The sequence below is a fragment of the Phaethon aethereus genome (assembly GCF_964289735.1).
Source record: "Phaethon aethereus genome assembly, chromosome: 3".
NCBI classification, from domain to species: domain Eukaryota; kingdom Metazoa; phylum Chordata; class Aves; order Phaethontiformes; family Phaethontidae; genus Phaethon; species Phaethon aethereus.
In genome coordinates this window covers 82,867,748-82,880,837 of record NC_138576.1, presented here as the reverse complement: position 1 = coordinate 82,880,837, position 13,090 = coordinate 82,867,748, and the positions used below count along the sequence as shown (strand labels likewise).

Sequence of the window (13,090 nt, the reverse complement as noted above, 5' to 3'; positions counted from 1 at the left end):
GTAGTGTGTAATATTTTGTTTGGGATATACTTGTGAACAAAAGCTTGTTAGGAAGGCAGGCCCCTTATGACTTGCCATGGTTGCAGTGTACTGAGTAAGGTGGTATAATTTCTCTGATCAGTACAGTACTTGGATGGAGATAATAGTAATGGAAAAATGGAATCAAGTAACACTTTTTTTAGTTTTGGTTTTTAGTGATTATAAATACTAACTTTGTACTGCATATACAGATGAACTGAAATTTCATTCATACTTAAAAATATGTATCAGTGTATCTGAAAATTAAATATGATTTGACAAATCTTTTACTATGTCGGAAAAGAACAACTTTTTGCAAATTGAAGGCACAGTACTGCCTTACTTGATATTTTTGTGAGATTGGGATTAAATCATTACCTGTGGGATCTACTGTACTGATTATAAAGTTTTGCCTAGGCATATGTGTGTGCAACCAGGTGATAATTTTTAAAACTAAAATATTTTAAGTTTTCATTTGATTGTTGACTCTTTATGCTTGAGTTTGAAACTCTGCTTTTCATTTTCAAGTGTAGACTGACAGTGGTATCTCAGACACATACAAATGAAAACTTAAGAGAATCAGTAAAATCAACCAGTGTGAAAGACGCTAAGAGTAACACATTACTATGAACAACAGAGGAAAGTGGCATGTTTTAAAATAAAAATTAAAATAAAGGGATAGTGTCTGTGGAGGGACTCATTGACTGCCTTGTTTTCAGAAATAGGAGCTTTCGATCTCACCTGTAGAACCAGAGTTTGTTATGGGAACAGATGTGTTCTGGAGGGCATGGTAGTCTGTGAATAAATGTTCAGGGGAACCTTCTCAACTCTGTTGTAAGGCTGAATTTGATTACAGAAGAGTCAGTGACCCAAGTAGTCACCTCAGATTTGGCGGGGGGGCGGGGGGTGGGCAGAAATTAGAAACACTGTTGTGTGTTTTCTATGGAAGTAGAGCAAGACAGTAGATTCTGTAAGAATGTAAATTAGAAATAAGTTCTGGAAGGGAGGAGTTGCAGAAGTAAAATGAACATAGCCAGAGTGCTTGAGGAATGCTTTGTGGAAAAACTGAATAGAACTGGTTCAAAAGTTGGAATTAGGGAGACAGCATAAAAACAATGAGGTATAGTTAGCTGCCAGTGTGCAACACATAAGGTGTAGAAAGTACTGTCGAAGAGCATGAGCATGGCACATATCTACAACAATGAAGCACTCGCGTTTGTGGTAAGAGATAGTACAAGGATTTTGATGTGGCTGTTTATGGCTGAATATTGGACAGACCAAACAAGCTTTTCACAGAATCACTAAGGTTGGAAAGGACCTTCAAGATCATCAAGTCCAACCATTAATCCAGCGCCACCATGTCCCCTAAACCATGTCCTGAAGCACCACATCCACACATTTTTTGAACACTTCCAGAGGTGGTGACTCCACCACCTCCCTGGGCAGCCTGTTCCAATGCTTGACCACCCTCTTGGTGAAGAAATTTTTCCTAATATCCAATCTAAACCTCCCCTGGCGCAACTTGAGGCAAGTTCCTCTTAAGCATCTTGTATTCTGTTTGTTGGAGTCATATTTTGCAGGTTTATTTTGTAAAGGGAATGGAAAGAAATGGTGTTGATTCTTTTACAGTGTTTCAGTTGTGGGGTGGAGGGAACCAACAAACCACCCCACAGTCCCACCCCCACCCCTCCCAACAAAAAAAAAACCAAACAAAAAAACCCCTGAAAAACAGAACAGACTTGGTGGGAAACAATGTAGAAAGAAAATGTGGGGGGGGAACCACGTAATTAGTTGGCTTTGGTTTTGAGTGACAATGAAATCAATGAATTTTTAATAGTAACAGAGAAAAGTAGGGAGGAGATTTTGCAAAGGAATGAGAGGAAGCTTCCTGTTTTCTGTATTGGAGTAAATGGTGGGATGTTCTGGGGTATGTGTGTAAATATAGCAAGGGACTTGAAGGAATGGTGAGGTCATTCAATGAACAAATATTAAAAGAGAAGGAAGGAAAGGAAAGGAATGGAGTAAAATCACTGAGGTGATCTGTGTAACTGAGGTGTAGAGAAGAACCTTTTGGTTTTACCAGAAGTTTCTTCCTAAAGAAATCTCTTCAAGGTAAGATTTAAAATAAACAAACGCCACATCAGAAACCCCTCACTAAACCGCAAAACGAGAGTTGAAAGGGGTGGGGGAAAGGCTCTTGGACATGAATTAATGAAGCATGGTTATTTCTGGAAGAAGTTGATAGCAGAATGGACAGAGTGTGATGACAGCTAGGATGGGGGGGTGGGCAGCAAAAAGGTGGGGAGGAGAAATTGTTTCTTCAGTTCTATTGTAGAACTGCAGGAAAGGTGTTTGTTTTCGGGACCGATCTTGAGTAACATTTGTCACTATAAATACCATTTATTGTAATGCAGACTCAGCTGTACTTGTGTATCATGTTTTTTAAAAGGTACTTTAATTATTTTACTTAAATCAGATTGAAACCTGTTGACTAGGGTGCAGTAGGTTGGAAGCTTGCAGGCTGTTTGTTGTGAAGTCATTTCACTGAATTAACTAGATTCTCATTTTGATAATGGAACTTGTGTGTTTGTCCTGTCTGAGTTAATTTAATTCATGGCTAACTTGGAATGCAGTAGTTTCTCAGTACTGTTGATTATTTTCCTCAGTAGGTACTTCAAACGTTTTATCTTCTCAGGTTTGATGCGTTCCCGTGTCAGAGGGGCAGATGCAGCACAAGCAAAGGTACTGACCTTCCTGGATAGTCACTGTGAATGCAATGAACACTGGCTGGAACCGCTTTTGGAAAGAGTAGCTGAGGTTAGTAAAGAGTACTTCTAAAGTAATTTCCTGAAGGAGCACCTTTTATGTTTTAAAATCTGGTTTATACTACATAAATTTTACACATTTTTCTCTGAAGTGAGATGATGGAGATGATTGGAGTGTTCAGTGATTAAAACTCACTTTTTGTTCATTTAATCTGTGACCGTAGGAACATAAAATGTGAATGTTTATTATCATCTTTACAAGCAATTCAAATATATGCTGCTGTGGTTCTTTAGGGACCTCAGCAGTAATTGTTGAAAGTCTTTAGAGTAAAGTGTAGTTCTCCTCAACCAATATCATCTCACTGTAATTCAGTTTACCTGAGTATTCATGCCTCGCTAAGATTCAGTGTGATAATATGAGAGAGGTTGAGCTATGAAACCAAAATTCTCATGGAAATTAGCAGGTACTGTGGGCTCTCAGCTTCTATGAAAATGATGCTTAGTCTCTGTCCCAGAAAAGCAATCGAGAGGATTGAGTGTGAAAGTATACTGTTTTCTTGGTTGGTTATACTTGTTAACTTGCTCTGGAGGAACTTGGTTGAAGTGGAAAGTGAATCAAGTGTGATCTCAAAAAGCACCGGGGAACACTCAGGACAACAGGGTTTTTCTTCTTTCTTAATTACATTCCCTTTCTGGTAAACTTCCCTTCCTGGAAAGACTTTCTTTCAAAGTGCTTCTGGTCAAAATGGTTTTGCTAAGCTACTCTGTCTTGTTAATGCCCAGTTCTTCACTTATCCTCCCTACACCTCCCTTTGCATTTCCCCCAAAAAAGGAGAGGAAGAAAAAAAAAAAGGACATAAACCCCATATACTCAATATGCTAATGGAGAAGCTATCAACAGGTGACTGAGTTTCCTTATTCTGTTTGGTTCTATGATGCTTTACTGTGTATTCCAGAAATACTGTAAGTTGCCTAAGACATATCAACAATTAAAATCCTATTTTGGAGTAGAAATAACTTTAATCAGCTCAAACCTGGACACTATTAAAGTACTCAGAGTCTACAAAGCCCTTGAGCATGAGTAACATAGCACTTCATTCTATTTTTGTACTCATGTAAAGTGTTACAGCCTCAGAAGGGTTGGGGGAATTTCTCTATAATAATTAACTAGGAAGATAAACTTGAAGGCATTAAATATATCTCAGAAGGAAGTGGAGCTTGCAGCTAAAGCACTAAAGGATTCTAGGATGTGGGAACTGTTTCCAAGCCACTATGTGTAAATGGTTTGAAGCATCTACCTGTTCAAGAAATAAGAAAAGAAATGGTAGTTTGGTCAACGAAACTCTGCTTTTAGTAAGACAGCTATTTTGCTATTTACCCTTTTTCTTTATGACTCTTTTCAGGGCATACTCATTTAGCTTTTTGAAACTGATACGGGATGTGAAGAAGTACTAACCTTTTCATTATAACAGAATGTAAAACCTCTTATTAAATCGCTGACAGTTTTGTGAAGATCCAACATTACATGTGGTATACTTGGTGGGAGAAACTGGTGCATATTTTGCTTTGTGCAGCAGCCACCTTTTAGCAGCACGTGTATTATTAGGTCCTTCAAAACTTACTCCTCACATTCAACATTGTGATACACACTAATTATGTGTGCTATGGAATAGTTTTCAGCTGTATGAATACAGTTTTCCATTCTTAAAAGCTTGATAGTATATATTACATAAAATGAAATAAATAATTGATGTAGAATTCTAGTTTACTCTCACCTGGCAAGATTCCCAACCAACAAGTATGGGGATTGGTAAAGTAGCTTCTAAGCTTTCTGCTTGCTCAAATAATTAAGGCATGGATAGTGTTTGTGTACAGTATATGATAGTTCTTTGTTATTTTAAATTGATTGATTTTGCTCACAGTGCAGATGCTATGTTACTTGATGTTAATTGGCAGCATTTTCTTGATAGTGACAAGAAACTGAATAGATATGAACTCATCCCTTCTCTGGCCTCAGAGATAACTTTTTTTTCAGGTCAGGGCTACTATGCAGTATTTTCTGATGTGCTGCTGCATCTATACTGTGTGTGGTGGAAAGTGTGGACTTTGTCTTTTTCCCTTTGTTCCAGAATTGCGCGCTTGGCATTTAGTTCTGTTGGAGTTTTGGGGGATTAGTTGTGTGTGTTGCAATATAAAAGTGTATAGCTTCCAAGAAACAGGCTGAAACGAATTGGTTCTACAATACTCCATCTGATGTGCTGTAACCACTTTAGAAAGCTGTGTCTTTGACTTCTTGCTTGTGTTGAGAGCTGGATGCCTCAGGTACTTCTGTCTTGAATTGAAGGATGATCCAGCCCACAGTTTCTTCTTTGAGATGGTTTCCTGGTTAGAGTATCTTTGTCTATTGACCAGGCTTGCTTAGCATTCCTAGAGGAGTCTGACACTGCTAGGGATTTTTCTTCAGCAATTTGAGCAAAGGCTTAAAGCAGCATACATACAAGGTGAGTATTTTAATGTTCAGAACGTACAGATACCTGTGTAAGCTGGAGTCGGTATATCTTCTTCCTCTTTGCTCCCTCCTGGAGAATGCTTTTCTTAGCCTGTTTCCCTAAGGCTTCCTTTTATGCCCTCTAAATTTTTACGTGTGTGTGTGTTAGGGGAGATTAAATGAGGAGACAGTGGAGGTTAACCCTATGATTCCCCCAAAATGTCAACATAGTAATAAGTATACACAATCCTGAAAACATTGGTAAATACTGTTTAATGAATGTTTGTCTACTTGACTTTTTTCCATGTCCAATTTCTAATCACTGTGATGTTCTAATTTTATAATACATCAGTTATGAGAAAAATAAAAATTGAAAGCTTCTGGTGCAGGAATTAGAAATTAGATTAGAAAACTAATCTGTTTTCATAGCACAGCTATAAATCCTGTATCGCTTTTAGGAAGGTGTTTTTAAACCAAGATGATCTTAAAAGGAAGAAAGAACTAAGATTAAGAAAAGAGATGTGTATTCCTTTTTCATATCTGTCTCAGATTTTTGTAACCTTGAATGACTCAACTTTTAACTGGCACAATGCTGAAAGGAAAACATTTATATTTTCTCTTAAGAGTGCTGTGAAGCTTAATCTTTGAAGTGTCTCGAGACTTTTAGAGGTGGGGGGAAGCAATGTATGCAGAATCTTGAGGATAATTTCTGATGGTTATGAGAATAATATATAATAGTCTAACCCTCTAGAGCATGCATAACCTCCCTATGGCATAATAAAATGAAATAGTCTGCTACAAGTTTCCAGGCACTAGAGACTTGCAGTATTCACAGGCTATTTCTTTCACCAAGAAGTTATGGTGTCAACACTTCAGAATGGAACTGGAAATTACAAAAAGAAGACTTTCTTTTTGCTTGTGTGTTTGTTTCTAAAATGCACGTCAGATTCCTACTGTAATCACACTATGGGTAAATAAGTATCTTGTTTTAGGATTATTTAAAGGCAGCAGCTGCTTTTTAGTGTTAAGTGAATGAACTCCCTGTACTTTGGAGACCCACAAGCTCTTTTTAGCAGTTTCTGCACTAACAACTTTGTAGTGCTCTGCAAAGCATCACCTTAAGAATGTGCAAGTCTTTTGTCTGCTTTGCTGCTGAGCAAATCTATAATTTCAAACCACTGAAGGAACGGCAGTGTGTCCAAGCTAACAAAGTGGGTGTTGAACATCAAACTGAATGGTCGCAACCTGGTATTTGTCAGAGAATCAACTGTTGTTTAAATAATGTTAGGTGTAGCGAGCGGTGTTAGTGTGGTGTCACACTGATATTGATAGAACTAATCAGACCAGCAGTAAAAGCCTGAGGAAATCCCAAATGCGTAGAGACAACGTGCTACCTGCTTGCTCAGCACAGTGGAGTGGAGATAAGTTGAAGCCTAACGGAAGCTCTACCTAATGTGACACCTGATAGCTTGCACAACTTTTACCACCAGGTTCAACTCAGCCAATTAGAACCATTTGAGAAAATGCAAATTTTTGTCATAAGAATTTTTCAGAGGTGGGCATAGATGTTGGTCTCTCTTCCCAAGTAGCAAGTGATAGGACAAGAGGAAATGGCCTCAAGTTGTGCCAGTGGAGGTTTAGATTGGATATTGGGAAATATTTCATCACTGAGAGGGTTGTCAAGCACTGGAACAGGCTGCCCAGGGAAGTGGTTGAGTCACCATCCCTGGAGGGATTTAGAAGACATGTAGATGTGGTACTTAGGGATATGGTTTAGCGGTGGATTTGGCAGTGTTAGGTTAACGGTTGGACTTGATGATCTTAAAGGTCTTTTCCAACCTAAATGGTTCTATGATTCTATTCTGTAAGCTGTCTCAGTTTCAGCTAAGGAAAGAAGGAGAAAGGAAGGTTGGTTTCATTTTTGTATTTCATGCTGATGGGTGTATGATGAATATCTTGATAGGCTGGATATCTTCTATCTCATCAGTCTTTAAATAAAGGAGTTTTCTAATTCTGTCACTGTATATAGAATGCCTAAAATAAGGTCATAGGTGCACCTGAAGTGTAGGAGTGCACACAAACAGAAGCAGTGTTTTGCAGTTAAGATGCAGTAAATTGTAATTGCCTCCCATGTACAATGCAGTTAGCAAACCGTAAGCTTGCTGGTACAGTGACTTGGGGCTGCAGCTGACAGCAATTGGAGCTAAAGGTGTGGTCAGTGGGGGAACAGGACAGGTTGATCTTTTTTGTCTGTTTCTAGTTTGTTTTAGACTAAGCTAATTAATACTTAGTAGCAGGCCTGATTAGGTGTTACATTACATCCCTCAAAGGCAGATATTTGGCCCAGGTGATGTAGCTGCAGTGATACTTAAAGAATGTAGAAACTGGTAATGAGACTTCAGGTTTTAGCTTAGTTTTCAGCTTTTAGCTGAAGACACAACTTGGATTCTCCTTTTGTCTGATACAGAAGTTTAAGTGACCTTTTGCTTACTCAGGCAGAATGACCTAGTAAATGCCAACTATGTCATTTGGGCTTATTAAAATCAGCACAGATAGTTAAACCCCCTTTTTCATTTATTGAATCTTAATGTCCTTATTGGACCAAGCAAAGCATTTGACTAAAAGAATTCCTTTTAAGTCTCTTGTTATGAGCTCACACTATTCTCATACTAGTTTGGTTCTGATCCCTGCTGTATAGTACTGATTAGCAAGGGCAGATGCATTGGTGAACCACTGTTTAGAATATATGTATTTTTGTTTGAAGACATACTTATGAAATCTTAAAATGGAGTTTAGGTTGGTTTTTTTAACCATAGGAACCATTTCTCTAGAACAGAGTTACTAAAAATGTCTCCTGTTTGTTCAAAAAAAGTTTTTTATTCACAGATTTGGTGATACACTGTTCTGAAGATATCTGTGCTCTCTGATGCTAAATTGTGGAGCTCAAAGTTCTATTTTGAACTCAAGCAAAGTTTTTGATCAAATTACTGTAGAAGTTATGCTTCAGTGTGTAAATGTAGCTGGGTGGTTTTTTGGGTTGAGATGTTTTGTTTGTGTATTGGTGGGGTTTTTTGTTTGTTTTCGTTTGGGGTATTTTTTTTCTTTCCCCAAGAAGTACTTACTTCATGGAGCCAAACTGGCTTAACAATGATATTGTATTTCTAATATTAGATGAGTTTTTTTAGTGTACTGATGTCTTGTGATCCTACTGGATGATGCATGTGGAGTTGTTGGAAAGACTTTTGGTTTTTTTCTTAAAAACTGTTTTGACAAACATATCAGCTAAGGTAATTAACGTTACACAGAGTAGTACATGAGACCATGGTTGGACAGAGAAATGTGGTTATCTGTACCACTGGAATTTTGGCTGCTGGAGACTAATAGCATTCATTAGTACGAGGTGGTTTTAGGTTCAGTTTCCTATCTAAGTATCTGATTGTAACGTGATTCTTCTAGTGTGAAATGGGGTTAGCGTTAACCTAAGACTTTCCTGATTGCAGAAAGGCCTAAGTGTTCCTTAAAGGTTGGAGTAATAAGACTGTAGTACACTGCGTGGCTAAAGATTTGCTGAGGAAAATATGAATTGTCTGGAAGCTTTTTTTCTTTGAGCTGGTTTTAAAAGTAAGAATGGAAGTGCTCTTTGCTCAACTGGCTTTAGAACTACAAGTTCGCTACCTTCTTCAAGAGAAAGTCAGAAAAGGGGGATTACTTGAATATAAGTAGCCTAGAATAGAAAGGGGATTCCCAGCTGTATAGTGTGGTTTCTGCCTTCTGAAGCAGCATGGAGCAATGCTATTCACAGCACTGGCTATTCAGAGCCATAAGTTGAAATAGGGGGAGAGCTGGGGGAGACATGCTAATGAAATCCTGCTGAACTGTTCAACATCTCGTCCTGCCTGAATCTTCATATACTGATTTCATTATTTCAATATTACTTTCTAATATTTATTTTAGGACAAGACCAGAGTTGTGTCTCCTATTATTGATGTAATTAATATGGACAACTTCCAGTACGTGGGGGCGTCAGCTGATTTAAAAGGCGGTATGTACCTGTACTGGAATACAAATTAAAAAAAAAAAAAAGCATCAAGAATCAAAGCTCATAATCACTGCAGTTGTGGAATGGGCAGTTAACATACTGTTCTTCCCTTTCATATATCTAGTTTAAATTCTATAGGTCAGTTGTTTCTAGGCTTGGATTTTAATTGGCCTTATTCAGCTTTTAAACAGTTTGTCTTTATTATACTAATTCTTGAAAGTTTATGCTGCGATGTGCAGTACTCACTCCAATGTTTGTAGGATTGTTTAAATGTGTCAGAAGCAGCTTATGGCCAGAGCTTATGATTCTCTTTTTAGACAAGACAGGCTTTAATTGCTCTCCAGCTTAGAAGCCCATCAGCAATGCAGTGCCTATGAGTATTTTTCAAGATGCTGGTTGCTTAAAAAAATTAACTCTTCTGAATAAGCAGAAAGCTTTGGAATGTGTCTGAAAAATAAATGTTTCTGTTAGCCATGATCTGTAATTGTGAAGAGTAACATGTGACCTTGAAAATTTGTAGTGTTTATACCTTTACAGTTATGAAATTTCCTGGTAAATTGAGTTTAGAAGTACTATAGTTTCATTATGCCTACCTAGTGTAAACTGTTGACAGCAAATAGTAAAAAAGATGTTAAGCCCGCAAAAAAAAAAAGGTAAAAAAAAAAAAAATTCTCCCTTCTCCTTTTCCCAAGGGAGGAAGGCAACCACACACTAAATTCCTTACTCGTTACAAGTTTTAAAAACTGTTTTCACTTTAAGCAAGAGTCTAGCATTTAAAATAGCTGTTCTCTCCTCTCCCCCCCGCCTTTTTCTGGGGTGGTGGTGTGGTAATAATTATTCCCACAACCCTGGAAGCTGAACTGTTTGCACAAAGATATAAGGTGAGCCACAATACAGAAATTAGGCAGTGCTGTTCCCACAGTGTTTCAGCATTTTCTGAATGGACTTTCTTGAGTGAGGAAAGAAAAACCAGTTTCAAGCCTGTTCTGACAGTTACTAGTCTCTGGCTACAAAGTGTTATTCCAGTAAACTAAAATTAAAGCAATATTTGCGTGAAGTCACATGTGCTTCAATTTCCAGTCAGTGGTCTGGAGGTGAGAGGTTCTATATCCTTTTAATTAATGTTCTGAAATAACACCTAGAGTGCATATATTCACAGTATGCTAATGCATAGTTCTGTGCTATTATCTGTGTGCCAGCTTTATTAAAACCTCCAGGCTTTTACCCACTCTATTCATTACGCCTCGAGTATGGCAATCTCTATACCATTATGTGGCTTTTATTGTTGTCTGCAGTAGGAGGAGGAATTCTTCCATTGAAGCCTTCGGTTGGTTCCTGCGGGGTTCATGCACTTTAATTCTTCCCAAGTGAAGTGGGAGAAGATTGAGAGATCATTTCACTTGTTACTGCTTTTCATCATCTTTGGAACTGTTTCCCAATTTTTTTTTTTCTACTTTTTAGATCTTCTTTTCTCCCCCTGTACGCAATAGAAATAGATTCTTTAAAGTGCATGGAGCTTCTGTACTTCTGGACTGAGGAGTTAGAAGCTGTCTTTTTCGATGTTAGCAATAGAAATTTTGTGCATACCAGTGTTTAAAGCTATTTGAGGGTCTGTTGGAATGTGAATAATGTATTTCTTTTCACTTCCCAGAGGACAGATTACCATGTTAGAGGCACTACAGCATTTGGCATCACGGGACACTTTCTCTGGGGCCAAGTCTAAACATGGAAACCAAACTATGCTTTCAACCTTAGATACAGTATCTGTGCAGCTGAAACATGGAGAGTTGAGACAGCTGGGACAGCATTTGTGCCTGCTCTGTTTTGAAAGGACTTAATCACCCAAGACAAGCAACCTAGCAAATCTACAAGCTTTTTAAGTGGACAGGGCTGAAATAATTCCCAAGTCTGGCCACTCCTAAATCCATGCACTTCATGTTAACTTTTTTTTTTTGAGAAGGCATTTTCAAAAGTGTTTGTGCTGCCCTGAGAAACACTTTAATTACTGGAATAAACTGTAGTTAACTGAGATCTAATATTTTAGAGTATGCCTATCATGCAGTTTATACTGGATAGAATTTCATAGTGGATATGCACTTGTGTTTAAAAATACTCCTTTTACAGAGTTACTGGTATTATCTCATTGAGTGCAGATTTTTCCCAGAGTCAGTGAAAATGGAGATGCAAAACCAATTTTTATGGGTAGACAATTTAGACTCTTGTTCTGAGTTTGTAACAGAGTGCTGTGTTCCAAAAGAGACCCCTTGTGTTCACTGGAGTATACATAACTCTATCTCTATTGCTTCTGTTGGAGAACAGTAAGGTTTTTTTCCAGTTCTCCCAGATGCAAGTAATTTTGCTGGGTACGTATGATGAAATGCGACTTTTTAACTGCATGGAAATACTGGAGCTTGTTTTACTTTTGCTGGAAGCTTTGCAGTACTATAGTTTGTAGCCATTTTACTGCTTTGCTGCTTGGAGTTTTGGAGTAGTTAGATGGTCTTTCATTTTTACAGTGCAACAGTTCATGAAATACTCAACATGGAGAGAAAGGGTTGGCATGTGTGCTATAAAGACTGTGATAATTGCTGTGTTTTGTGTGTGTGCGAGAAAAATATCTTGTGAATTAAAATTAAAACTGTTTAGTTGTCAACTCTCTGCATCAATTATTACTATGCACATCTATGGATGCAGACAGACAGTTTGTAGGACTGTAATTGCTGTCTGTTTACCTTTGCTTTTTCCCCACTTCCCCACAAAGTAATTGCTTTATCTTTATGCTGGAGAAAGAAAACTATTGACATCTGTGCACCAGAAATCTGGAAATCATTCGTTACATGACCTCATAGGATCTAAATGTGTTTGGGAGCTGGCAGTCTGTATAAGGCTGATTTGCTAGGTGTACTGGGAGAGGCTGTGGACCTTGTGTGGTTTTTTAATAGATGTTCATGCTTATGGGCATAACCCAGCTCAAAAACTATTATGAAAATGTTTCCTATAGGAAGTTTGTCTGATACCAGCTGTGTATCATTGCCTACAGGACGTAGTTCAAATGGTTGTCAGGTAGAAAGCTGCTGTAGGTGACCTATTGGTCTTGTCTATTCTAGTGATCTTTATGTGCTCCTGTGCTTAACTCGCAAAAGGACCAGACCAGGTGTTGCTGTGTGTACACACGTGTATGTACATACATAAGGGCAGTAAGATTTTGACACTCTAGCACTTGCCTCAGGTTTAAAAAATGATGCACTTAAAAACATGCAGTGGGAAAGGAGGAAGTTAAACGAATGTTAATAAGATACAAGTGGGAGCTACATAACCTGTTGTGACCTTCATGATAGAGAGCTCCTGCTGATAAAGGAGACCAGAAGTACTGCATAAAGCCTGTGTAAACATAAATATGTGATAGTTTGATAAGAGTTGAAACAATTGTACAGAAAAGACTGGGAGCATTTGTAATGGCTGGAAGATCTTCATTGGATGTTGGATTCATATATAAGGCGTTTGTTACTTGTTGACTGGGTTTCTTACTTTGTATAATAGATGTCAACAAGAGAAACTGATGTTATTTTGTACTTGAGATTACTTTTTTTTATTCTCCTGTCAACTTCTTTACCTTTCATCCGTACTCCTGCTTGCTTGTTTTCTGCCCAAAAGTTCGTACAAGTGTAGATTTGTAATTTAAATTACAGTTCCCAGTGTTTTCAGTCAACTTTACGCTAGTATAAGTTCAATGATGGCCGCAGTCTTTTTTAACATTCTACTCTCTCATATTTTCTTGAA

General features: G+C 38.0%; 1 protein-coding gene across 1 annotated transcript in view; it reads left to right on the top strand.

Moving 5' to 3' along the window:
• GALNT2 (polypeptide N-acetylgalactosaminyltransferase 2) overlaps positions 1–13,090 on the top strand; it is a gene marked incomplete at both ends in the record, with an annotated part of 103,266 nt that overhangs the window by 72,275 nt on the left and 17,901 nt on the right. Inside the window, 2 exons of the mRNA XM_081997650.1 lie at positions 2,714–2,835; positions 9,226–9,313. Of these exons, the coding sequence (XP_081853776.1) occupies positions 2,714–2,835; positions 9,226–9,313 (210 nt within the window). The remainder of the gene's footprint in view (positions 1–2,713; positions 2,836–9,225; positions 9,314–13,090) is intronic.